Source organism: Sphaerodactylus townsendi, linkage group LG10, assembly GCF_021028975.2.
Source record: "Sphaerodactylus townsendi isolate TG3544 linkage group LG10, MPM_Stown_v2.3, whole genome shotgun sequence".
NCBI classification, from domain to species: domain Eukaryota; kingdom Metazoa; phylum Chordata; class Lepidosauria; order Squamata; family Sphaerodactylidae; genus Sphaerodactylus; species Sphaerodactylus townsendi.
The window spans coordinates 35429947-35457305 of record NC_059434.1 but is presented as its reverse complement, the minus strand read 5'-3'; the positions used below and the strand labels follow the sequence as shown (position 1 = coordinate 35457305).

The 27359-nt window shown below is 38.4% G+C and overlaps 1 protein-coding gene across 2 annotated transcripts in view; it reads right to left on the bottom strand.

Annotated features, from left to right (window-relative positions):
* Positions 1–2850: 2850 nt before the first annotated feature.
* VEGFC (vascular endothelial growth factor C) overlaps positions 2851–27359 on the bottom strand; it is a 59548-nt gene continuing 35039 nt past the window's right edge. The window contains exons 2-8 of one of the 2 annotated variants that reach the window (XR_007245643.1): positions 26135–26354; positions 24724–24914; positions 15888–16039; positions 13909–14018; positions 13276–13609; positions 7691–8475; positions 2851–5776 (exon numbers count right to left, since the gene is read on the bottom strand). Coding sequence is in view for 1 of the 2 variants with exons in the window: in XM_048509740.1 (XP_048365697.1) it covers positions 8361–8475; positions 13276–13609; positions 13909–14018; positions 15888–16039; positions 24724–24914; positions 26135–26357 (1125 nt within the window). In the remaining variant the exon portion in view is untranslated. Of the gene's footprint in view, positions 5777–7309; positions 8476–13275; positions 13610–13908; positions 14019–15887; positions 16040–24723; positions 24915–26134; positions 26358–27359 lie in introns of those variants that run through there. The other variant, XM_048509740.1, reaches the window with a different exon arrangement.

Here is a 27359-nt window from a genome sequence, read left to right as displayed (position 1 = left end):
AAATTGTCACCCGAACCCTAACCATGAGACAAAACCTGACACGGACCATAGGCCTACTTCTAGTCCATACCCTAGAACCCAATCCAACCCTAACCCGAATTCGATCCCCTGTCATTGGCTTAACCTAACCCTAACTTGGTTTTTAAAAAGAATTTATTTAGTCATCAATTGTCACCCAAACCGTAACTATGAGGCAAAACCTGACATGGACCATAGGCCTATTCTTAGTCCATGCCCTAGAACACAATGGAACCCTAACCCAAATCCGATCCCCTTCTGTTGGCTTGACCCTAATTCTAGCTTGGTTTTTTAAAAAAAATTATTTAGTCACAAATTGTCACCTGAACACTAACTATGAGGGAAAACCTGGCATGGACCATAGGCCTACTTTTAGTCCAAGCCCTGGAACGCAATGGAACCCTAACCCGAATCCGATCCCCTGCCGTTGGCTTAACCCTAACCCTAAATTGGTTTTTAAAAATAATTTATTTAGCCATAAATTGTCACCTGAACCCTAACTATGAGGCAAAACTTTACATGGACCATAGGCCTACTCCTACTCCATGCCCTAGAACACAATGGAACCCTTACCTGAATCCTATCCCCTGCCGTCGGCTTAACCCTAACTTGGTTTTTAATAAAGAATTTATTTAGTCATAAATAGTCACCCGAACCCTAACTATAAGGCAAAACCTAACCCCTAGCTTGGTTTTTAAAAAGAATTTATTTAGTCACAAATTGTCACCCAAACCCTAACTATGAGGAAAAACCTGAAAAACCTGACACGGACCATAGCCATACTCCTAGTCCATGCCCTAGAACCCAATGCAACCCTAACTCGAATCCGATCCCCTTCTCATTGGCTTAACCCTAACCCTAACTTGGTTTTTAAAAAGAATTTATTTAGTCATAAATTGTCACCCGAACCCTAACTATGAAGCAAAACCTGTCACAGACCATAGGCCTACTCCTACTCCATGCCCTAAAACACAATGCAACCCTAACCCGAATCAGATCCCCTGCCATTGACTTAACCCTAACCCTAACTTGGTTTTTAAAAAGAATTCATTTACTCATAAATTGTCATCTGAACCTAACTATGAGGCAAAACCTGACACGGACCATAGGCCTACTCCTAGTCCATGCCCTAGAACAGCGGTTCTCAACCTGTGGGTCATGACCCCTTTGGGGGTCGAACAACCTTTTCACAGTGGTCACCTAAGACCATCGGAAAACACATATTCATTACAGTTATGAAGCAGCAATGAAAATAATTTGGGGTCACCACAACATGAGGAACTGTATTAAGGGGTTGCGGCATTAGGAAGGTTGAGAACCACTGGTGTATACCATCATCAAATGTAACAATAAAGTCAAATACAGAAACAGATCAAGGATATTCCTTTCCTTAATTGTTCAAGGTTAATTGAATGTTAACAAAGCAGGTGTTGAATTCCTGCATTTGCAGAGTATTAGGCAAAGTGTGTGGGAACTATTCTAACCAGTTAGGGGGATTCTTGAGTTGAGGGGATTCTCAGCTGTGTGGTTTACACAGAAACATGGTGTTTTGTGTGCAAACCGTGCTGCCTCCTGCTACTAGGAACCCAGCTATCCCGGCTGGCCCCTGTATCCGTTGTGCAAATGGCAGCATAAGCAGCTCAAATGGGTTACATGAACCTATGTTACCTGTGCAGAATCAACCTATGCTTCCTCACCATTGTTTCTGTTCAGTCAATGGTCATTCTTTCTTTGGTTCTCTCTTCTAGGTTGCTTCATCCACTATCAATTCTGTTCCTATAAATATACATAAATCTAACTTGCTGTTCCAATATGATTCTGATTATTGCTCAGCATTGCCAGCTGTACTGGTTTTTAATGTTTAACTTGAGCATTACTATATAATATGACAAGAATCTAAACATTTTTTTCCACACAGAAAAATAAAATGCTGCATACACACTAAGGCTGTCTTGTAAATATGATTTAATGGACATTTAAATTAAAGACATGTGACAATACATGTTTATTTGATAATATTGCAAAAACCTGCTAGGTTTCAGTTGAAAGGAAGAAATTTACAGACAACTTAGATCTTGCATTCCAAGAACATAAAACTGAATTATTGAACAGTAAGTCAAATATAAATAACAAACTAAATAATAAGCTGCAACTGGGAGGGTAAAGACATTCCTTCCTGAAACTGATGGACTTAGCCTGGAATAACTTTGCATACAATGCACTGTTTGGTATAGAACAATTGGCCATGCTGGTAGGGGCTGATGGGAATTGTAGTTCCTGAACATCTGGAGAGCCGCAGGTTCCCTACCCTTGGTATAGAACATACTGTACTTTTATCAAGCAGATATTTGGAATAACAGAGAAATGAAACATAGCCTATTATATCACTAATTTTCAATCTTTTGATGAAAATATGCAATCTTTTAAAAACATTAATCTTGTTCTTTTCTTCCAGACATCTCACCATCATTATTATTGCAACTTCTGCTGACTGGATACAATGTGGACTTCTATGAGAAAGTTGCATCAAGACAATGGTTAGTGAACACCACCCAGACACAGGATGTCTCCAGGCAGAAAGCAATCAAATGGATTGAAGGCCTGGCAACTGCTATGCAGATGCTCTCACTAACTGATTATGCAAAGTCATTGTTACTTACATATGCTAAAAATAAGTGGATTCCACTTCACACTTGCTAATTGCACCCTTTACACTTGTTAACCAATGCAAATGGTTCTTTCTCCCACCCTGGACATTCCACTGGTATATATACTCCACTTGCTTTACTACCTCTGAAGATGCCAGCCTCAGATGCATGCAAAACATCAGGAGCAAATGCTACTGGAAAATGGCCATTCAGTCCAGAACCCCACAACACCCCAGTGATTCCCGCATGGACGCCTTCGACAATACAATCAGTTGCTATACTTTTCAGTCTCATTGAAAGATCTGCATTTTCTATTACTCACGTTTCTATGGTTGCAAACCTACATATACTTTCACAGGAATAATTATCTATTGAATAAAATGGGCCGTTCTTCTGAGGAGACCTGTTTGGGATTGCTCCAGTGTGGTCTTAAAATTTCTTTTAAAAAAATTAATGATTGTAACCTTTCATTACATTTTATTCTTAACCAATCCTATTTAATTTTAGCTTTTTATCTTTGGAATTTTATTGCGTTATTTCTTGGATAAAGATTCTTATGTTGTTTATCTATCATCAGAAGCAAAGTGTGTAACAAATATTGATATAGCTAATGTTCAGTGCAACCCTACTCAGAATTGCTCTAATCTATGCCCATTGAAATCTGAGGATTTAGACTGCAGTAGCTCTGCCTAGGATTACACTAGCAGTTTCCCATATACCGGTAATTTCCTTTGAGACCTTATTTTGAATCTCCCCAAAAGTCCACCTATAAATTAACCTACACGATGTTAATTAATTTAGCTTGAAGAGCAGTCACACACCTAAAGCAAAAAAGATAGGGTGACTCAATACAGGAATAAAATCCAAAAAGAGGTTACACCTCTTTTAAAAACCTTTTTCCTCCCAATGTACTATACTGAATCTTAATAATCTAAAATGCTATCCTAAGCAGAGTAAAAACCTTCTCAACACATTTACTTAATTGGAATTAGAGGAGTATAATTCTGCTTTAGGATGCAGATTAACTCATAAATGGCAAAACTTACAAGTTCCAAAGAATTCATCAAAACAAAAAACACACTGGCAGCAAATCTGCTCTGGTTAGAAGCTGGCATGGATACATGCCCAGATGATGTACCTTTGACATCTGCTTGGAGAACTTCCCACCAGTCTTTAATTTTCCAAGATGTTGCTTCTCAGCTTCAGGGGCTCTTGGAAGAGACTGACTTTCAATCAGGCTTTAGATCAGGATTTGGAACAGAAACTGCTTTGGTTGCCTGGACTGATTACTTCTACTGAGAGCCAGACAGCAGGAGTAGTATAACCCTGCTAGTTGTGCTGGATTTCTTAGCAGCCTTTGATAACATCAACAGTGGTATCTTACTGGACCAAATCTCAGTACTGGGATTGAGAGGCACCAGGTTATAGTGGTTCAAATCCTATCTTTGAGACTGGTCCCAGAAAGTTGTGCTGGGGGATTCCTAATGTGCTCCATGACTGTTGGACTGTGAGGTTCTGCAGGGTTTGATCTTACCCCCATGAACCTACGTGAAACCACTGGAAGAGGTCATCAGGAGGTTTTGACTGTGTTGTCACCAATATGCAAATTATATTCAGCTCTATCTTTCTGAGGAAGCTGCTGATGTTCTAAACTGGTGCTTGAATAGGGTGGGTGATGGTGAACAAGCTGAAAGGTAATCCTGACAAAACAGAAAAGTTCTGGGTTAGCAGAAAAGTAACTTTGGAGTGCTGCTTGATAACAGCAGTCCATTTTGAAAATCAGATGCCTGCTGTGGCTCAGAGTGTTTTCACTCAGTTTTGTCTGGTGCACCTATACCCTTCTCAACAGAAAGAACTAAGTAGAATCATTATTTCATCTGCCATATACTTGACCCTCTTTGTTTTAGAATGCTTGGGTCTTAGTCCCTATCTAGTTTTGTTGGTAGGCACTAGGATCCAAATGGAGAATCATAAAACAAAGAGGATCCAGCGACAGATGAAGTTACAATTCTACTTAGTTCTTTTTGTTGAAAAGGGTATAGCCACAGTAATCCTTGCCTTACTTATATCTAGATTGTACTGCAATGCACTCTACTTGGGGCTACCCTTGAAGAGTGTTTAGGAGCTGCAGCTTGTACAAAATGCTGAGATCACATTGCTAGTTGGGGTCAGTTACCAGGATCATCTGACCACAATCCTACAGCAATTACATGGGCTTCCAATCAACTCCTGAGCCCAATTAAAGGTGTTGGTTTTGACCTTTAAAGCCCTACACAGCTTGGAACTGAGGTATTTGAACAACTGTCCACTCCATTAACATTCCTGCCTTGAAACTAAGGTAACAGGGAGAGGCTCTCTTGACTGTTCCATAAATCAAAGAAGATTGCCTGGTGAGTACATGAGAAAGGGCCTTTTCAGTGACAGCTCCATGGTTATGGAACAACCTCATCAGGGAGGTACGTCTTGACTCCTGACTCTCAATCTTTAGGAGCCCGCTGAACAAAATTTTGTTTCATGATGGCATTTGATTAGATCTTCTGGATTGACTTTGGTGTATTCTTGCCTCAATTGCCTGCCAGTTCTTAATTGTTGTGTGATTTTTTTTTTCATTTTAGGGGCTAGACTTTCACTGACAATGTTAAGCAATGATGGCCTCTAAGAAAACATTTGCATGGGCATAATTTATACAAGTAACTAGGATATAGTTATTTGCATCTCTGTAGTGATATGATACTATTTTAGATGCTGCTACTGTTTTCTCAGGTTTTCCACCCATAAATTTATTTATTTTATTTATTTATCATACTTTTATCCCACCCTTTCCCAAAATCACAGTTTTGTGGTTGCCTATATATATAGAAAGCTATGTGTGATTAACAGTGTGATTAAAAAGTATTCTACACTATTTTCCTAAATAAGAAAAAGAGACAGAGATTCTAGACTTACCTTTTCCAAAAATATGCAACTCATACATAGAGAAAACTCCAGGTCAGAATGTTGTAAAGCTTTCTTTTTTTTTTTGCTTCCAGTGAAATCATAATGACATATAAATACCTTATATATCAATTTGCAGTTATGAGTACTGTTTCAGGTGATGTTGTTCTGAATTCCTAAAAGGCAACCCACATCACAAAACAGAGTTAATATTTGGCACTTATATTTTCCTATGGCAACAAAGTATTAATTGATTTACATTTTTATACATTGCCATGGATTGACCTGCATTTTACTGCAGTTGGCTTTCATTTCATATGGAAATGTCTAATTTATTTCAGAATTAGGACATGGACAGTTTGCCTCTATCCTTTCATTTTTTGCTCTGTAAACAATCCATGTGCAGCAACAGTTGTATGTATTAAAGCACATAACTATGTGTATTAAACACACACAATAGTGTGTCTTAAAAGTACAACTGTATATGTTTAGTATGCCTTGATCAACATGAGTGTATGTTTGCATTAATACCATCCCCTCCCCAAGAAAGGACCAAAATGGGAAGAAGATACACATTAACATGTATACCCAAAAAAATCTCACCTAGAAAAACAACTTAGAATGGTTGAAGATTCAGATGCAGGGTTCCAAATATCCAGCCTTCCTGCAGATCCCACTCCTTTGAAATAAAGTCCAGCACGAGTCAAACTGGAATAGTCCACTCTCTGGTCCACCCACCTATGCCATGTCATATAGTTGGCTAGAAAGGGGTGGGACTGCAGAAGCTGCACAAGACTTATGTGGATGTGAATTGATGCCCAGAGTCCATAGGCTCCTTCCTCCTCATTGCCCAAGGGCACTCTTTCCCCCTCACTACACAAAAGACCCTACTGGTTAAAGATAAATGGTGTTAAGTTTAACAAAACATGGGCAGAAAATCTGAGGGAGAAAATTTCATAAGCTTCTCTGTGGTAATCATTATTCATTGGAACTGTAAAGTTTCAGGAGGATTTGCTTGTACAAGAAACTAACTCAGCTGAGTTGGGCCAAATAGTACATTGCAGTTACAAAAATAGTGACTTTAAGGAGTCTGCAGATGCAGTGCATGTGCTGTTGCAATCTCTCCCCTCAAATCAAATAGAGGGCAGATCCACCTGGCAAAGCCTTTGTGTGTCTATATTTCTTGTCTTTCTGAAGCATTTTAGAACTCATCAGGACATTGTAAAGGTTCTCTTGCCCTTCAGATTATTCCACATTTTTATGAAGGTCTTCAGAATTATCTGGATAGGTATATCCTGTCTGTGAGTGATTTAATTTTTAGGTGTGGCCACTGCAGAAGAGCAGCTGGTTTAGTATTAATAGAGTGACAAGATTCACTAATAACACTGGACTTACAGGAAGTGTGCAGCCAATCCCCCAAAGCAATCATTGGAGGATGGAAGTTGGGATGGTTGTGGAGTTCCAACTTAAGAAGTATAGTGTAGGGAGGGATTTAATTCCTCTCTACTCTATGTCACCAGCATCAAACAAGCAAGGGAAAGTTCGTTGTTGCCTGGGCAGCAATATTGTCTCTTTCTGAATGTGTTTTTGGGGTCGACTGTGTATCAGCTCCAGCCTCCATTTGTGCGGTAGAGAAGGACGATTTAACCCCCTTTTCTTTACACGATGAGATCTGCTTTTTTATTGACAAAAGAATGGGGAGGGAATTGTTCCTGCTATAATAAAATCAGCTGATTTTATTGTTTTTCCCCCTCTGCTGGAGGTCTCTAAACATTTACAGCAGTTGTCAAGAAGGCCTGTCTATTTTCAAACCAGAAACAATATTCTGCTTACTGGAAAGTCCCCTAAATATGCAAAATCCTTACCAATCTTTCTTCTTTTCACTGTCTTATTCATCTGTACAGGGCTGATACAATAACTATTAGAGGGAACACTACTGATTTATTATGTTGATATCCACTAATCTTCCATCATTTAACTCAATACAGTGTACATAAGTTTCAGGAAATCTTTCATTAGCCTCCTCCTCCTGATTAGCCTCTGACTTTAGTTTCAGCAATGATGCTGCATCACACACCTTTCAACAATACCTTTCGAATAGTGAGCTCTCTCCAGCTATTGTCAAGCTGAATTGTGAAGATTCACTGAGTATACTGTCATGTTCTGAGGGTCCAAGAACATACGTGTTAATTTTTAAACAAAAAAAGTGCTGTTCTTTCACAGGAAGCTCCTTCAATCCAGTCGCTTGCTCTTACTGACTAAGAAGCCTTGCTAAGAGTCCAGAAGAATATTGTAAAATCATTACTCATGTTCTTGAACTACAGCTATAAAGACTGGGTAATGAGATAGCACACTGAACATTCTTAGCAGCATATAATACAATTTCATTTTATTTTAAACATACTTTGCATGATATAAAAATATTGATCACAGTGAGATTTAACGATTGTTACTGCTATAAACAGGAATGCAGAACAATATTTTTATGGAAATAAATTATATAGTCATTATCTTTAAAAAAAATCACAAGGAAGAAAACCTAGGTTGTTTGGTCATTGGCAACAATCAAGTCCTTCATGAATTCTTTATGCAAAGAAAGTCCATTTTTCCTACATCTGCTTTTTGTGAGTTTCAGGAAGAGAACAAATAAGTCTATCTCTTAGTGTCTCTGGTGCACTGGGAGTTCAGAATGTCAGAAGTCTTTTTTAAAAAACAACAACAGGAAAATGTACACCAAAATATCAGGGGATGGTTTCTTCACTAATTGATAAGTGGTCTTTTCCAATATATGGGAACACAACGGCACACTTCTTCGCTGTAATAAAATCCAGACTCACAGCGTTTCGTTCGGACTGTACATGGTGGTCTGTAGCAACTGAAAAAAGATGGGAAAAGGACATTGGGAAAAACTATAGACATTACATGAGCTCTTACACTAGCATGATTTTGAGACTCCATAGGATCTACATAGGATCTACATAGGATCTACAATATTCTCATAGGAAAATATGATAAGCCTACTCAAGAATGCTCTACAAGAACTCAATAAAATAGTATGGATTCTGAAAGTGAACACAGAGCCTATAACAGTATGTCTGAAGTTCATTTAGTATTCTCACAGCCTCTTACCTTCATAGGACTATTTTAAAATGCCTCTGTATTATTAATGGTTAGAAATTGTGAGCTGGTACTATTGTACCCAGCTATGGTGAGCTGGGACTACTGTATGGTAGTAGAGGTAAATCTTTAAATGAATGAAAGCAGAATATAATATAGAAACAAAATGAGCAGTTTTACAAACTTTGCTTTACTAACTTGCATCATTTCACAACTGCAAATGTCAGAAGTACATGACACATGACTATATGGCACCCAACTACCTGACTGCACCTTCAGTATTATTATAATCATCACAAATATTTTTGCATTCTGATGCATTATATTTCATAATTGCAGCAAGGTAGATACATGGTAGTGCAGTATGATAAAACAGAGGTTGATTTTTGCAAACAGGGCACTGTCAAGAAACTGAGTCCCTCAATGTAGTTTCTTGCTCAGGCTTCAGGCCTGCAAGTGAAAAGTTTAAAAGTGGAAAATAACTGCGCTGTTGTTTGAATCAGCAAAGCTGTGACCTTTTGCAACCAAGATAAGAACCCAAGGGCTGGATGAAGGAGTTTCTATCCTGAATTCCTTTTAGGTCTCCGAGATCAAGAACAGTGGAGCCACATTCCAATTAATTAGCCTTGTCATTTGTGAGAAACAGGACAATTTAGTCTGCAGATAAATCCGGCCATTTCATCTGAAGGTGACCTTTGTTATTTTAAATCCTTACTGCTATTATTCTTATTGAAATATTTTTGCACAATTTTAATGAATTCCTTTAATTGTATTTTGTAACGTTTTGTCTTGTTGGCTTCAATCTAATCCCAGCACATTGTGGCTACATCTACCAGGGTAACTGTTTTGTGAAACTCATACTGCAGGTGGTGCACTTGGGAGGGGTGACTTTCTTGACTTTTATCCCAGGAAGGTTAGAAGCTTGCCCCTTGGCTTCTGGTTGGTTGGGTAGTGAAAGGTGCCAGTGGCAGCTACCAAGTCTGAGGTGGGAGGACTCATACTTCAGGATTTTGCGTTCTGCTCACCCCCAAATCCCTTGGACTAGGAGTTTTTGACAGGCACCATAGAGAGTCTATTACGCTGTTGTGGCAGAAACATACCATGAGACTGCTTAAACAAACTGTGCAGAAAAGTCATTAAATAGCTGGACATATACGTTAAGTGGTGGTGGTGGTATGTGTATTGGGGGTGGGTGGGGTAGCTGATCATGGACTTTAATTGAAGCAAACACTCCAACAAATTACTAACTGAGAAAGATGTGCACCTCTAATAAATCACCAACCATTACAAATCAAGGCAACTGTCTGTAAATAGTTAACTTATTCAGATTAGTATTATCACATTGTAACATTTATTTATTCAATACTACTTGCACATTCTGCTAGTATTATTTTTTGTGTGTGTGTGTACGCGTGTACACAGTATGCTTCAGATCAGTTATTTTTTTTTTAAGTTTTCCAGTAATTTTCTCATGGAAACTCTAAGTTCCGTAATAATGGACCTCTGCTTGTACTAAAGAAACACCCACATACACATTTTTGCTCATGCAGAGTTTTGATGACATCAGTGAGAGCAATATGGATGTTTAGAACTGAATGGGTGTGCACTTTCAGAGCTAATATGCATGACAACTTGAAAGGGCTGAAAAGAAAACACTAATTTATAGCACATCAGTCAGGAAAGTAATCAAGTATTTCATTAGCCAGCATGCTTACAAAATAAATGTTTTGCATCAGTGGATAGTTTGTTTCTACAAGGATTGCAGAACAATAGCAATAAACAAATATGCCATACTCTGATAATTTCTTGTGGTTGTTTTTGAAACAGGGTGACCTCACATAACCTCTCAGTATCAATGCCAAATCGCCTCTGGTGTGTATTGTAGACAAAGTAATACTTTTTCAAACTCTGGCAGTGAATCAAGTGCAAAAAAAAGTTTCAAGTTACAACACAGTGATATTTTATATTTCTATTTAAATTCTCTACCTCCCTGTTTTTATCAAACTTAGTATACGATGATGCTGTAGAGACATCCCTCCTCATACATTTCCAAACTTAACTTTTCAAGTATGAACCTGGAAAAAATGCACCGGGGGGGGGGGGGGGATGGGAAGAAAGAAGAACCTGGGAGAAAGAGACGATTTCCAGTGTTCTTTTATTACCACCCCACCCACCCCCCCCGTTCAGCCTCTGCACTGAAAGGCAAAGAAGCAGTTCTGCACCTTGATGGGCTGTCTCTTGTCTATGGATCTGTCTTGCAGCTTAATTAAAATGATCCCATCAGGGAAAGGTCTACTGAACTCAGAATGGACATATCCAAAGGTAGCCACTTGCTTCTGTTCAGCTTAATTCCTAGGTTGGTCAACTGAGAACTTGAGTCTTCTCAATGGTCTCTACTGCCAATGTGGAGACAGATGGAAGATGGGATGAAAGTGCAGTTCTTGATTTTCACTATTTTCTGGGGAACATGCTTTTGTTTTTGCTTTCATAAAACAATAAATGTATACCGGGCACCCTCATGGTTTGTCTTATAAAGTTTCTTGCCCAGAATGTCTGTGTACAGGACACTCATTTGACTAATATAGGGAGTGATATTATGATAACAAAGGTATTTTCAGTATCCTCATCCTGGACCATTTTTCCTCCTGTTAGTTAGTTTATCTGAAGATGAAAACTGGTTTAGAGCCACTCACATTACAAAATTCCGGTATGAACAGCACTTAAATTATGTTTGTATATAAATCATGTACAATGATTTAGGTATGTAAATCATTACATTATATGTTCCAGGAGTCTTCCTTTTCTTCAGGTGCATAAAATGTGTACACAGCAAGCTAAATATTTGCAGAACTGCTGTGTTCATTGCTGCTCTGATATTGCAATACTAAACAAGGCTGCTGAAAATCCTACTCAGGTCTGCTCAATGGGACTTACTCTCAGGAAAGAGTTTTTAGGATTTACTAAGGCGGATTCCGCATGGGCCAAAAACAGCGGTGTGAAACCAGTGTGAAAATGGTATAAAATGGTTTAAAATGGTGTAAAAGGGTTTACACCGTTTTCACACTGCTGTTTTTGGCCCATGCGGAATCCACCTGAGACTCCCACAGAAGCCTAACAGCTTTTCAGATAATACTGGAATTACAGATTTGAAATTGTGGGACTATGTGCAGTTCAACAATTTTTCCAGGTAGAATTTTATCAATCGAGATTAATTGGTCAAAACTATGGATAGCCTAAAATGGGAGCAAGGATGCAAAGATCTTCTAGCAAGGAATTTTGAACTTCCCGTGGTATATGTTGGCTGGATTCAATTTTTCTTTGTTCCTTGCAATTATACAATAAACAAGATTTGCCTGGGATGGGCAGAAGCATAGTTTGGTGCTGTGCTCATGTGCTAATTTCACTTATCTTCCCTTGGAATCAAGCCCAAATGTGGTCTAAACTGAGGTGCTGGGGAAAAAATCCCCTTTCCCCCCAAACTGGGATTAAGCCAAGCTTTAGAATCCTGCTGTATGTTTCTCACAAAGAAGTTTACTCTGTCTGAAGCTGAAAGTGGTGATAGATAATATAATAATCTGACAGTTATTAGTATGCGGTTTCCAAGGGCTGCTGGTGAGGGAAAATGCTGGGTGTCTGACCTTTTTAAAAAGTTTTGATTTAAGGATTATATTTTGCAAAAACAAAATTAGCAGTCCATATTTACCGAAGGATTATGGTTACATCACAGTCTAATCTTTCATCAAATGTACATGGCTTTGAAGAAATCAGCATAGAAAGGGGAAGATGCAAGAATTTTACAACCAGTATGGGCCAGCCTGCTACAACTTGTGTAAAGTTCTCTGTATGGCTTAGTTTTGCTACGAGTAATATTTTGCTGGATATAAAACTGCAGAACAAATTACGGTAAATAAGAAAAACCATTGTGTGAGATAGGTTTAGGAAGTTATTTTTAATTTGTTTTTCTGGTTGTAAGTTTTATTTTGAGCTTTGAATTATATAACCGAAAGATCACAAATTTCCTGACCCCACAGATTTCTTTACCCAACATGCAGAAATTTCACACAGCAGAAATCATTTATTCATTCACACAGCAGTATATTCACAGAAGTAAATAACCTTTCTGTCCTTTATCAAGTCCTTGAACTGGCACATTACTGGTTTGCTGCATACATTGCAATGTACATTCACTGCAAAGTGAGAATTTCCATTGCATTGAGTGGCTCTCTTTCATCCATTTAATTTTTTCCACCATACATGCCCAATTTTGCTTAACCCGGTTTAACAAACACACAGTAATGATTTCATGAACTGCCAACTCTGCTGCTTCAATTGATCTCATGAGGTCTTGTGATGTGAAAAATCAAGCCTTTGATTTGTCATACTAGTTGTAAAGCCTATTTTTAGAGTCTGAAATAAATATAATTCTATAAATGTTGTTGTCTTTATATGTATCTTTGTGGTAAGATCTCAACAGGCTTCAGTTTCATAAGCCATGAAGAAAAACTATTCTTGTACTATACCTGCTGCAATACTTTAAAATGTTTGAATTTTTACTTACCTGCATGTTTGCTGATGAAATCTTTTTCCTTTCAAAAAGCATTTGTTTGGAGATTCTACACATTCACAGACACACTTTGCAGGATTTAGTGGTTGATGTTTAGGACATGTTTTTTTACATACACAGTGACATCGGTCTTCGTCAAAATCTTTGTTGGGTCCACATGAGATAGGCAGCAGTTTATTTTTACATGTGCACTGACAGGATGTCCTGTCTAATTCTTTGTGGGTTCCACAGCTGGACGGTCTCACTCCTCCTTTGCAGACACACTGACACGTTTCTTCATCAAGCTCCTTATTAGGTCCACAGATATCATGGAAACCTTCAGTAGACTCTATGAGCACAGCAAGCATTGGAAGGAATTAATTCTGCTCCAGCCATTACCAAAAATGGAACAAATAACTGCTAACTTCACATTTTTGTGCTAGTTATTTTATATTAATGAATTTATATTCCCTCAGATCAGAGAACATGGAGGACACAGGTAAATTGTGCCATGCACTATAAGGAAAATGTTACAAAAGATTACAGAAGTCTTAATTTTAGTATCTTTGTTGCAGTGTGTTTAGTTTCTGCTTTACACGTATAAACCACAATAAATTGCGTGTAATCCTCTAAAGCATATTTGCTTACCTGTATCCCCAAGGTATGAAGAGAAACTGAAGTCATGTTGTGCCAAACATCTGCAAATGTGGTTATTCCAGATATAGCTTTTTGGACAAGTTTTGTTTGCCACATGACACCTAGGGATAAAACATACTATTGATTTATTACAATGAAAATACAAGACAAGTGCTTCTGTGCATGGGTCCTTAGATATTTCAGCAAATAAATACCAGTTTAGAAATAGCGGATTTCATTCACATTCTGTACCACAGTTGCAAACAGTGTTTTCCAAGTCTGGACTAAACTACTATAAAGCTTAGTAGGCTATAAGGTCCATTTTAATCTAAACCAGAATACATAATACTGTAAAGTCTGTGATTTATGCATTCCATAATGAAAATGCCATTCTCTGCTTTACTAAAAAGTTTCCAACACCTAATATAAAAACAATATCCAAGTTCTAAAAGCTCTCTGTAAAGAACAGAAGTATAAAAACTCAGAAAGGATAAATTTGGGAATTAACATGGTCATTAGCTATTTAACTTTTATGCTAGTTCAGTTTTTCTACCTAAACAAACTCATTTCTACTTTGCTAATGATTTTTCTTGCATTTTGGAGAACTTTCTTCACATGGCAGTATAACCCTCAGTGTAACAGAATTTTTTTACATCCTGTTGTTTCTAGGGAAATTATTTTTTTCAAAATCAGTTCTGAATAAAAATAATTATTCAATACTATTGTTTCAATATGCTCTGTGCACATGGAAGAAGTATTCTATGTATCTCTGCTAATTGCATAAAGAAACAACACAAGCTTAATGCTGTGATGAATCATTCTGTACATGATTTACAATATTTTCTTTCTCTGATTAGAGATGCTGAGAAAACAAATTCTGTAACAACACAGAAACAAAATCTTATTCTTACATTCTTAGAAAATTGTATTGCTTTAAAAAACCAAAAAAATAAAGTTATCACATCACATTGAGTACATCCCTAAGTCAGGTTTATGAAATAAACTGATTAAAAATCAAACCCAGCCACTGTGAATCTCCTGAATTGCAGTTTATTAAATAACAACTAATATAGTAACAACTAAAATATTTACAATGGAAATCAAAAAGAAAGTAGACTATCAACTGTGGTGCTTTCTCACTGGGAACAACTGGTCTAAACAAATTTTGATATATTTTAAAGAATTAGTGTAAATATGTCTGACAGATCAGATACTAGATTCAGTTGCAGAAGATGCATGTCAGGACTTGAAAACCAAAAGTCAAATTGTAACATTAATTATCATCGTTGAGATACAGAGTTCTTAGTGCTAGTACACTATTTTGGGCTTCCTGGTACAAAATTAAAATGTGCCCCAGGAATCAGCCCCAGGAAACATGCCCCAGGAATCAGGGGAGAGTGAGCGGCTGCCCTCCTCATTGCTGCCAATGTGGACGACTCACGTGACGGGGGGAACTGGCTTGCCTATAAAAGGCAGCGCCTGCGTGGCTCGGCCTCTTTCTGAGGCCAGCAAATGAGAGGAACGTTGTGCACTCCCTTGCTCAGAGGCCAATTTCCTATTCCAACTCAATGTGTCAGTGTTCAATGGAGTGAACCTCCACACATCTGCACGCAATGAGTATTCAACATGAGTATTAATGAATATTCAATACCACTGGTAAGTGAGATAAAGGAAGTGTCTAGATTTCTAGGCAGAGAAAAGTGAATTATTTCTGCAGACCCTGGAGTCTGGCAAAGATTCTGGGACTCCAGCAAGTATTACTAACTTACCATTGCCGGAGGTTTTTTTAAAAAATATATACCCCTCATGTTAACATCTAGAAAACTTGAAAAGTCCTAATGAAATCATGGGGTACTGAACAGAGTTTTGGAACTGGTAAGTGCTATTCCTCTAATACTGGATGATTTACTTTACTGTCAAAACGAGCACAAGGTTGTTAAACTGATTTTACTAGCTTTATAGCAATACAGGAAGAAATATGTTATACTTACTGTGGTTGTGTCAGAGGCAAGGAGCGCCTAATGATGGAATGAACTTGTCTGTAGACATCCAGTTTGGACATGCATCGGCAGGATGTATGATTGGCAAAACTAATTGTTACGGGTTTGGGACCATGAGACAGAGGAACGGTTATTTCAAACAACTACATAAAAGGGAAAAAAGAAGAAATCTATTTAAAAGCAATATTGCACTGAAAGGGAAAAAAATGCAAATTATTATTTACCATGCAAATTATTCGTCGTAAATATTTTCCAAACATCAGTTATGCTTAAACTTCACCTAAACCGCTCAATAAGCTTTTGGTAAGATGGGCAAGTTCCTTACAGTGTCATCCTAAAAACACTTTCCTGGAAGTAAGCCCACTGAATAACCTGATTTATGATTCTGAATGACTGCTTAAAACTGCAGTGTTAGTCAAGGTGGTAAATGATTGCTGTACTACTGTTTTGTGGGTGGCATTGTATTATAAATGCAGTGCAGTGATTATATAGCACAATTGCTTTTGCTTTTTAACTACTACAATTAACCATTCTTCCCCAGCAGGAATAAAAGGAAACAGTTTGTTTACAAGTAGGATTGCCACCCTCCAGGTGGTACCTGAAGATCTACTGCTATTACAATTGATCTACAGATAAACAAGATCAGTTCCCCAGGAGAAAATGGTTGCTTTGTAGGGGCGACTCTATGGTATTATATACTGCTGAGGCCCCTTCCCTCCCCAAACCCCATCATTTCTAGGCTTCACTCTCAAAATCTCCAGGTATTTTCCAACCCAGAACTGGCAACCCTATTTACAAGAACATGTAATGTCAATGTGTCAACTCATGCAGTGGCGGAGCTACAAGGGGACGGGGTGTGTGCGCGCCGTGAAACGGGCACACGCCTGTGGTGCGCGGAAAATTCAGGACACGGGGTTAATGGAACCTCAGGACAAATGTGGGGGACTGCAGTGGAAGGGGGAGAATCAGCAGAAACGTCATGTAAACAGATATTCTGCCTATATGTTTAGAAGGGAACTTAGGATCCACCCCAGTATGACTTAGTGTGCTGGGTATGAAGCACACTTTACCACATCCCCCCGTGGAACCCCAGTTGGTGAATAACAGGTTATGCAGTGTCAAAGGTAGTGGCACCTTTCGCCCCCAATACAACTCTGTAACAAAGTGACAATTATATAGTAAAAGATTTAGTAATACCTTTGAGGTGTATATAAGACTGTTCCTTGTCCATGGGACATATCACAGTGGTTAAGCAAGGGGTTGGGTATGCATCCTCACAGATGGCAGCCCATTTCATTCATTCATTCATTCATTCATTCATTCATTCATTCATTCATTCATTCATTCATTCAAAACTCAGCAGAAACCACTGAGAATAGGTCCAGTCCCAATTTTTATGTTTCCACTCCTGGATTGGCATAGCCACGGCCTAGGTTTCATTGAGTGTATTATAACTTTTATAACTGGTATTTATTTGTAGTGATAGCTTGAGGTTATAGATAATAATTTCAACTTTCACACCAGTAGAGAGTTAATAAAATTACAAACGTTATTTAAAACAACCTTTTTTTAAAAAACAAACAAACCCTGCCGTTCTCCATTTTCACATCAATGAAGATAAAATATCTTCTCCTCAACTAGCTTAATTTAAAAAATAAAGATTCCAATTGTTGACTGAAATACATATGTTTCTTCATTCAAAGTTTTTTTCTTTGTGCACTACCCCAAGACTTCTTTTCCTCTTGCTTGAGTTCATTTATTCTCACGGCACAAATTCTGGAGATATAAATCTGGAAGAACTATGGATTTTGACATTATTAGTGTTGCTCTGATAAAAAGTTATTCAGAATCCCAAAATTCAAGGGGTATTTCCATCAGGGGACAGTTTTATTAGATTATTAGAAAATGATTATATAATAGTTTTAGAAAGTGTTTAGAAAATGGATTAGAAAATTGATCACAAGCTATCAGAGGCGTATCGGGGGAAATGACGCCTGGGAACAGCACCTCCTCTGGGTACCCCCTGCGCCTGGGGCAGGCTCAGGAGTGGCTTGAATGGGCACCACAGCGGCAGCAGGCTGGCAGCACTCCTGAGCCTCACCCCCGAGGGTCTGGAGAGGAAAGGAGGTGGCTCAGAAGGGTGCCACAGAAGCAGACCGGCTATATCTTTAGGCACCTCCCCCATGTCAACCCAGCTCTTCTGAGCCAGGTCATCACAGGAGAGGGGTGGTTGGGGGCGATTTTGCAGGGTCCCCCACTGTTGTGCCCAGGGCCATTTGACCCCACCTGTCCCCATGGGCGGTACACCATTGCAAGCTATAAAATAACATAAAATAGATAATTAGTTCTCATGATACATAATAATACAGTAGCTTGCTTCAACTTTCCTGTTTTGAATGGGTGGCTTATTACTTTAAAAAAAATATATGGACATATCATACAGCAAGATTTCTAATTTATTTTCTATAAATAGGCATGCTACTATTTAGATATTTCCTTATTAACAAAATCTGAAATATAACCTTCTTGTGTTCAGAGTAATCTTTAACCTGTCATAAAGTAAACATTGTTGTGCCAGATGAATTCAAGAAACAATCAAAAATTGTTCCTAAATGCTAAACTGTTTGATAGCATATCCCTCATATTTGAATCTGAAATAGATTTTAAACACAGCTGCTTCAAATTACATGGGTTTTGATTAACTATGTATCATCTGTTAATGCAGACTATTGGATGATCATTAAATTATCTGCACAATAATTTTCAGAGCAGCCTAATGTTTTTAATTTAACCCTTCAATATACAGTCCAGTTTTAACTACTCAGTTCAGAAGGTTTACATCCAAGCAGGGCTAATCTTAGAGCAGATCAGTGGTTCTCAACCTGGGGGTCGGGACCCCATTGGGGGTCGAATGACACTTTCACAGGGGTCGCCTAAGACTCTCTGCATCAGTGTTCTCCATCTGTAAAATGGATAAATGTTAAGGTTGGGGGTCACCACAACATGAGGAGCTGATTTAAAGGGTCACAACATTAGGAAGGTTGAGAACCACTGGACCAGATAATATCCCTGGCAAGGAATGATATTACTGTCTGTAGAGATACCCTAGTCCAAGGGCAACTCACTTTAGAAAGGGTCAGAACAAAACCTCCAGCCCCTATCTCTACCCAAATTGCCAGAAGCCAAGGGGCAACGCTCTAACTATCCAGGGATTATGGTCAAGAAAGTCACTCTTGTGAGGCAAACCATCTACAGTACAAGCTTCACTGAAACAATTAACCTGGCATAACCACAAGGATTTAGGACTAAAATTAGACTGAATGTAAAAACATCACAAAATATGATTAAATGAATTTATTAAAACTGTGCAAGAATATTATCAAGAGAACAAAACAATGAGGATTAAAATAAAACCTAAACCACAAAGAACTACAAAGTAAAACAGCATTGGTTCAAAAGGCAAGTTTCAAAATTAAAGAAGCAAGATTACGGTAACCATTCCAGCCGTAATCCTTCAGCTCCAAAAGGCCACTCTATCCAGAGCATCAATAAAGCAGCATTTCTAGCCCTTAAGTCACAGTGTACCAAGGTATCAAGGCACCAAGAGCACACTTCTCAAGATCCAAATGATGGCTCAAGGAATTGTAGCAAAGATACTAGAAGAATACTAGCTAGGCTGAAAGATACTAGAAGAATACTAGCTAGGCTGAAAATTCTGAACCTTAAGGGGTGGAGGTTTTGAGATGGCCAGGGCCCACAAACCAATTAAATGCATGTCTGGTGATGTAAGACAATAACAAAACTCAGTTGATAACCAGGTGACCTAAAGGGTGAGAGTGAGATAGCAAGGCAGGATGTATCTGTAGTCATAAACCCTCCCCTTACAGTGACACAATAATTTCACCATCTTAAACGATTGGAATGTGGTTCTATGACTTTGAAGACATATAATCCCATCCAAGAGGCCAGGCACTGCAACTACATCAACCCACCACTCCCACAGGGGATTCTTGGTGGCATGGGAGGCCTGCAAAGCAAAAAAGCCTTACCACCACCAAGAAGCCCCACTGAGTTTGCTAGATTTAAAGAACATGTTTAGTCTAAAGTTGACTACTGCTGGCTCCTCCCCTAACCATGCCCCCACCACACTGGCAGTGACAGGTATGCTGGGATGCTGGCACCATGTCTGGCATTGTGTCCCAGCACCGGGGAGGGTCACGGTGGCTGCAGGTTGGAAGAATAGCAAGTGCCCCAGGGAGAGCAAATTCAGCAGGGTGGCCATGCTTCACTCCTACTGCCAGATTTGGCTGTCCATTTGCATGGGGCCACTAGGCCAGGAGTCAAGCTTGAAACCATATTTCACTCCCAACACCTGGTCCCTTATCTCAATTTTAAAAGGCCAGGGTTTGCTACATTGCAAGCACAGCAGTTACATTCAACTCATTATTTTATTGAAGGTCTTAAAGCTTGAACCAGTGTTTGAAGAAGCAAAAAAATTGCATAGTGGAACTTAGTTTCTTCACACTGTCCCTCTTCACTTCCTTATATTTTCAGTCTTTACTTTTTATTGCATTTTTACCCCATTTGATGCAAGATTTTCTTGCTTGAAAGATGATATATTTGCATGTTTGAATTTGTATTTATTCATGTCATATTTATGCAAACAGAATAGAGAAAACAATTTTAAGTTCATAGAAGTTTTTTTAATTTTAGAAGAGTAACTTGAATTGTGTTAAAGAAAATGTTGTTTAAAAGTCTGATTAAGATTTACTTTGCCTAATTTGTGTTTCTTATAAAAGTTGTGGTGTGATACCAGCCAAAATTAAGGCTTTTGAATTGGATTTACTTAAGTGTTAAAGATTTAAGTATGTGATTAATGCTTACACTGAAATCTGTGGGATCAACATATATTGACCTTCAACTGCATCAGACAGACAGACAGACAGACAGACAGACAGACAGTCTCTAAATGGCAATACTAATGACATATTTAGTTCACTTTTGCTAGTTTTTTATGCTGCCACCTTCTCTCAATAAAACCAAGATGCGCTGTTAAATGTGGAAAGAAATGAAAATGCTGTACTAGAAAATGGAGGCTCATATTTAATATACATGTCAATTGTAACAGCACTCACTAAATCATCTAAATGAACAAAAATGCATGGGAAAGTTGTCCCACACACTTTAAAAATGATTTAAGCATACCACTAATCCATATATCTTTACATTCTGACTGTGAGCACAATGTATATCTCAAATGTTACATGACACTTAAAACTGTTTGCCTACTTCTCTGAGAAAATATTTCACAAATTTCTTTAGATCTACTTTGAGAAGATGTTTTCCCTGTAAACTTTGAGACAGAAGCTATGGACATAAATATTTATGTCCTTACAGTGACCTGAGTGATACTAAAACCTGAAAATCTCAGTAAGCAATTTTTTGTTTGATAAGATTAGGGGCCATACTGGTTCCCTGCACATGGTCAGTGAGGATTCTAAGTCTTAGTTTAGTCTTTTTATTGTAGCCATGGTTGCAGAAATAACACTAAAAATAACAAGTATGACTCACATTTTCACAAAACTAAAGATGGGTTAAAAAAAAGAATTGTTCAAATTCTTTGTAGTCTGATTCATTGACTTCTAAAAACATAATACTTTGATGGAGTGATTTATGATTCTAAATATCTGAGGAGGGTTAGAAAGTGGGTAGCCACTTCTATTGCTGTTTGATCCGCGGTTTAAATTCTTCTGGATGTTAACCATATTAAATATTCACTGTGTATTTTTGCATGCCGAAGAGTACTGAGGTCTAATAAAATATCTCAATAACAGCCAAAGTAGGACAACATGCTTTGTAGGACAGCATGCTCCTCAGACACATCCTGGCATTTGACTTGTTATGGAAATTTTTATACAAAGAATATTTGTAAATATAACTAGAATAGCTGTGATTCCTTGGCCGCCCTGAGCCCTATTGGGGAGGGCAGGATATAAATGGGAAAAAAATGAAATAAATAATTATAAACTATTCTAAGCAGTCTTCTATTCTAAGCAGACCAGCTACTATCACTCGAAGGCAGAATGCAGGAAAGTTAAGGCTTTATGTGCCATCTTTCCTATCTAGTAAATACTTGTTTGGAAAATGAAAAAAAAAGGCATTTTGTTTGTTGGAGATTTTCAGTATATTCCTCAGAGTGTTGAATGGTTCTTAGGCTGGTTGTCATTTTGCATTTGCTCATAATAAGATCTCCCAAATTCCAACAATTAATCTGTGGCTATTAGCTCTTTCATCTAACATCTGCCATTTTGGGCGAAGCTGATAAACACTACTACTCTGTGGTGTCAGTAAAAGCTTGACATTTGCTAGTCACACTTCGTAGACAATACTTGTGACTTCTCAAAACAATCTTCACGCAGTTATCGATGTCAGTAATTAAATGATATTATAGTTTTTTGACTTAGCTCAAAGTTTCTAAATTGGACATTAGGGATCCCTGAGAGTTTATAAGGGTACTCCTGGGGTACAAGGGTCCTTTACAAAGACACAGAGTGAGCCCATCTCATGCCCATTCAGCTAATGCAAAATAGAACCTGACCAATATGGATCGAGGAGTTAACAGTAACATTGAAAGCACACAATAATTCTTTCTGAGAAAAATTGTGGGGTTACTACATTTGCAGGGTATACCCTGTTGAGTATGGAAATGGGTCCGTATCTGCTGGAGACCAAAGAATGGATGCAAATGGTCAAATACTGGCTACGTCTTCACTATCAATCCAATTCATCCAGCTTAACCTTTTCTTTACTCCAAGATATCACCCAATTCCAATGGACCAACTTGGTGATTAAGAAGATAAAGTCCACTGGTATTGAAAAAGAACTGTTGTATTTGTTGGAGGAAAGACAAGCCTACAACATGATTGCTGGATATAAAATTACAGAAACTAGAATCCCTTGCATGAGGAGTATGCTCCTCTCGGTCGTTGGGCATTTTACCATCTTACGGATCAAAAGTCCATTACTGAAATAATTTAATTTCCTTGCAACAGCAACATGCTTTTTCATTAGCTAGAATGAACATGTTACCCTCTGCTCTCTTCCAGGGGAAATTTGACAAAATCCCATTTAAAGACAGACTCTGTCCTTGTTTCTTGAAACAGATAGAAACTGTTCGGCATGTGCTTTTGCGGAGTTGCTTTTATGCAAAACAGGACACTCTCACCTTTTTAACAAGGAGGACAATGTACATTCTAGAAGAAAAGGGAATCAGCTGCCCCTAAATTCTGGATTACTTCTGAGAACAAACCAGAAAACATGCTGTAGCATGTGGCTGAGTGGTACAAAGCTGATACAGTCCTAACAAAACAGTCACCTCAGAAAGTCACAGGCTCATTCCGCACATGCAGAATAATGCACTTTCAAACTGCTTTCAGTGCTCTTTGAAGCTGTGCGGAATGGCAAAAACCACTTGCAAACAGGTGTGAAAGTGGTTTGAAAACGCATTATTTTGCGTGTGAGGAAGGGGCCACAGTTACTTCAGGTATAAAACTGGTTTAATTCCATTTTTCAGTGCAGAAGATTTCATTATGCAGACAGAGAGAAGCCACTCAGGATCCATAAACAGTACAGCCGATGGCAGTTTTTAACTAAATACTAGAATCTCAGTTTTGTGTGATGCTGATCTTTTTAATTTTTTAAGCAGCTCTGAAAGTTTTCTAGGTCTCTTCAGCATGAAATCCCTTCCAATCAAGTGGCTAGACTGATCTGAACTTGAGTCAGAGTCTTTTGAACGATGACTCTAGTCAGTCAGCTACCCAGCAAGATTTGATCTCAATGTCATGTACAGACAATACGGCTTGCTTTGTATCAGATGTGGCTCCCACTGTATTGTTCTGAGGACACTAAAGAACAGAGCGCCCTGACCTTAATGGCTCAGGCTAGCCTGATCTTGTCAGATTTCAGAAGCAAAGCAGGGTCAGCCCTGGTTAATACTTGGAAGACCACCAAGGAATACCAGGGTTGTTATGCAGAGGAAGGCAATGGCAAACACTTCTGTTATTCTCTTGCCTTGAGAAATAATGGATTGCCATAGTTTGGCTGTAATTTTTCAAACACAAAGGACAAAAGTCTCTGTGGGGCATACGCATTTTGCAGTGCACTTTGAAAAGAGGCTGTCCAGTGAATGGTGGGCCTGGTAAAGAGACCAGAAGGGCTTGTGGAATCCATGAAAAAAGTTAAATCAAAACTGGACTGCTAAAACCTCCGACCAAGATCCCAAGATTGTGGGATCAAATGAGATCTGTGGGAAATCTTGTGTGTCCTAAATATTGTACCTCTGATACATGTTCTTTTCACCCTACCTCAATTTACCAGTCACTGTGGTATGAACCTAAAGCGTATCATAGTTCTTAATGATTTTTTACACATTAAATTTTATAGTTCAATAATAGAACAATTTATTTCCTTTAAAATATATCAACTTGGCATATGGTTGAGGTGGCAACGGTTACCATCTCTGGCCTCTCCCCATCTGACCCTTCAATTAGTCCTCGATTAACGGGACTTCACCATCACCCACCTGTATTGAATAGTTTTAACTTGTTGAATTTTCAATGAGCTGAATGTAGCATATTGTTTTATCGTATGTGGAATAGTATATTGTTATATATGGTCTGTTGGAAACCGCCCTGAGCCCAGAAGGGGAGGGGCAGTATAGAAATGAAATAAAATTAAAATTAAATAAATACTAAAAATGCATACAAACTGCATAAACTTAGGAAAGGAAACCAACTTTGAAAGTACAGCAGCTGAGATAACAACCTACCGTTTTGCTGATGTAGCTTGTGCTGATATTCATACACTGCAGGCCCTCGCTATTGCAGCAACCTCCACATCTGTAGATGGACACACATGGAGGTTTAAAGAAGGTGTTTGTTGTTGCTCCAAATTCCTTCCCCACATCTACACATACCTCACGTGGCATGCATTGAGTTTTTCTCCACTCATTATCAATACCTGCCAAGTCACAGGGAAAGCTCATAGGTTACAAAACAGTTTTTTAAGAGTTCAAAATTAGTCTCCACTAATATTAGTTAAAACTTGCTTATCTTATAAAAGGGCCATGATCATACCTAAACAGTGGCCATGGCCATCAGAGGGAGGAACTTTATTCTCATAGAACTTTTCAAAAAGGAACTCTATATTCATAGTACTTCTTCTTTTAAAAAAGCCAGCGGTAAAAATGGGCAAGAAAAATAAAAGGGTGATCCAACCAAACAAATATGCAAAGGAAGTTGTTATCTAGTTAAAAGGGGGGGGGGGAACTGTTAGAGTAAAATGCAGTAAAAAGAAACACTCTTGGACATGGCTAAGACGAAATCTCTTAAGTGGTTAAATTGCTAGTGATTGATTACAATCTCCCATCTTCATTCATTATCCTCAAATGTGTGAGCTAACTGGTGCTCTGAGATTCCAACATGCTATCCGAGAATGAGACCCAAAACCTGAGTCTTAGGGTCAAAGCCTGTTAACCTTATAAGGGAACGGGTGCTATCTTCAAGGCTTGAACTTTAGCAAGTTTACAAACGATGCTCTGCATAAGCATAGAATATGTGTGTCTGACCAGCATATCAAGAAGAGCAGCATCAGAATGAAATTTATTTGCACCCTTTGTCATTTTCTGCAAGGCTTAAGCTGGGACCTCAAAAGAAATACGGTACCACATTCTGCCCCTAGAACCTACAGAATAAGAAGTGATCAGAATATTAGCTGAAGAATAACATAATCCAGCCTCTTAGCTGCACGGTAGCAGATGCTCCTAGATACTAAATGCATAAAAGTGTTTGGGTGTGGAAGAGGAAAGCTCTAGGGATAGATTGTTGTGGCTTTTCCGGGCTGTGTGGCCGTGGTCTGGTAGATCTTGTTTCTTGCGTTTCACCTGCATCTGTGGCTGGCCTCCTGAGAGGTGTATCACAGAGAGAAATCAACAGACTTGCTGCACAAGTGTTCCCCCTTATCAACATTTTAAAAATATAACTAGAAAATATAAATAGAAAATATATATTTCTAATCATTGGAGAGGTCTAAAGTTCTGAGAACACTAAATCAAGAATTAATATAGATTGTCTTAGCAGTTTTTATTTTCAGTGCATAAATATTAAAACATTTGACAGAACTTATATCTTTTAGGATTTGGATTTACAGAATTTGGAAGAAATTAGATTTCTAACACTTACTTTTCAATATCTCTGTATTATAGTGTGCTGCAGCAAATTTTATTGGATTTGAATCTGCCGATCTTGCATCAAAACTGGATTGTTCTCTACTATGTTGCCAGCTCCCTTTTCTCAACTGACATTTGAACATTTTCCAGTATTCTGGATAAAGAACTGTCATGAGTTCATCCACACTGGATACAGATCGCAACTGTTCTTCCAGCTCTTTGCTTGCATGAGCCTGCTAAGAAAATATGCAAAAATAATTACTTTTCATATCACACAAAGGTTGATAAGATATTAATCTCATGACCCTTTCTATTTAAATCCTCCCCTGTAAAACAATTGTCTTCAGATTAAAATGATGAATGCTTTTTACATTCTTGAATTGTGTTTGTTGGCTTTGACATACATGCTCAAGGAAAAGTAAAGATATGCTCTATTATGGCAATTTTATTGCATTACTAACCCTAAATGACTGTCAGCTGGGCCACTGACATCTAAACATTTACACCTAAATTAGTTTTAGGCATAAAATTGATAGGGAACAAACATACAGTACAAACATTTCCACTGTGTCTTAGGCTACAATCGCGTATGCACTTGTTTGGAAACAAACTTTACTGAAGTCAGCAAGCCTGGTGGAATTCAGTGTTATGAGTAAGGTGAGGGTAAGGTGGTTGAGAGAATGGTTGTGAAGCAGCTCCAGGGCTTTTGGGAGAAAACATCAGCCTTCGAACCTTTCCAATCAAATTTGTGGGCTGGTCATGGGACAGGGAAAGCTCTGACCAACCTCATGGACAACCTTTGAAGACACCTGGACTGAGGTGGGCAGACGATACTGTTACTACCCTGTTTCCCCGAATATAAGACATCCCCGGAAAATAAGACGTAGTAGAGGTTTTGCTGAAGTGTGAAATATAAGGCATCCCCCAAAAGTAAGACGTAGCAAAGTTTTTGTTTGGAAGCATGCCTGATGAACAGAATACAGAAATATAAGACATCACCTGAAAATAAGACATAGCGCATCTTTGGGAGCAAAAATTAATATAAGACACTGTCTTATATTCGGGGAAACACGGCACTTGATTTGACAGCTGTGTTTGACTTGGTCAATCCCAATATCTTGACCAACCACCTTGCTGATTTGGGGATTCATGAAACAGCCTTGCAGTGGCTGTGCTCATTTCTCTAGGGTTGAGGAAGGAGCAGATGGTGACAGAACCTCCATGCACCATTCGTTGAT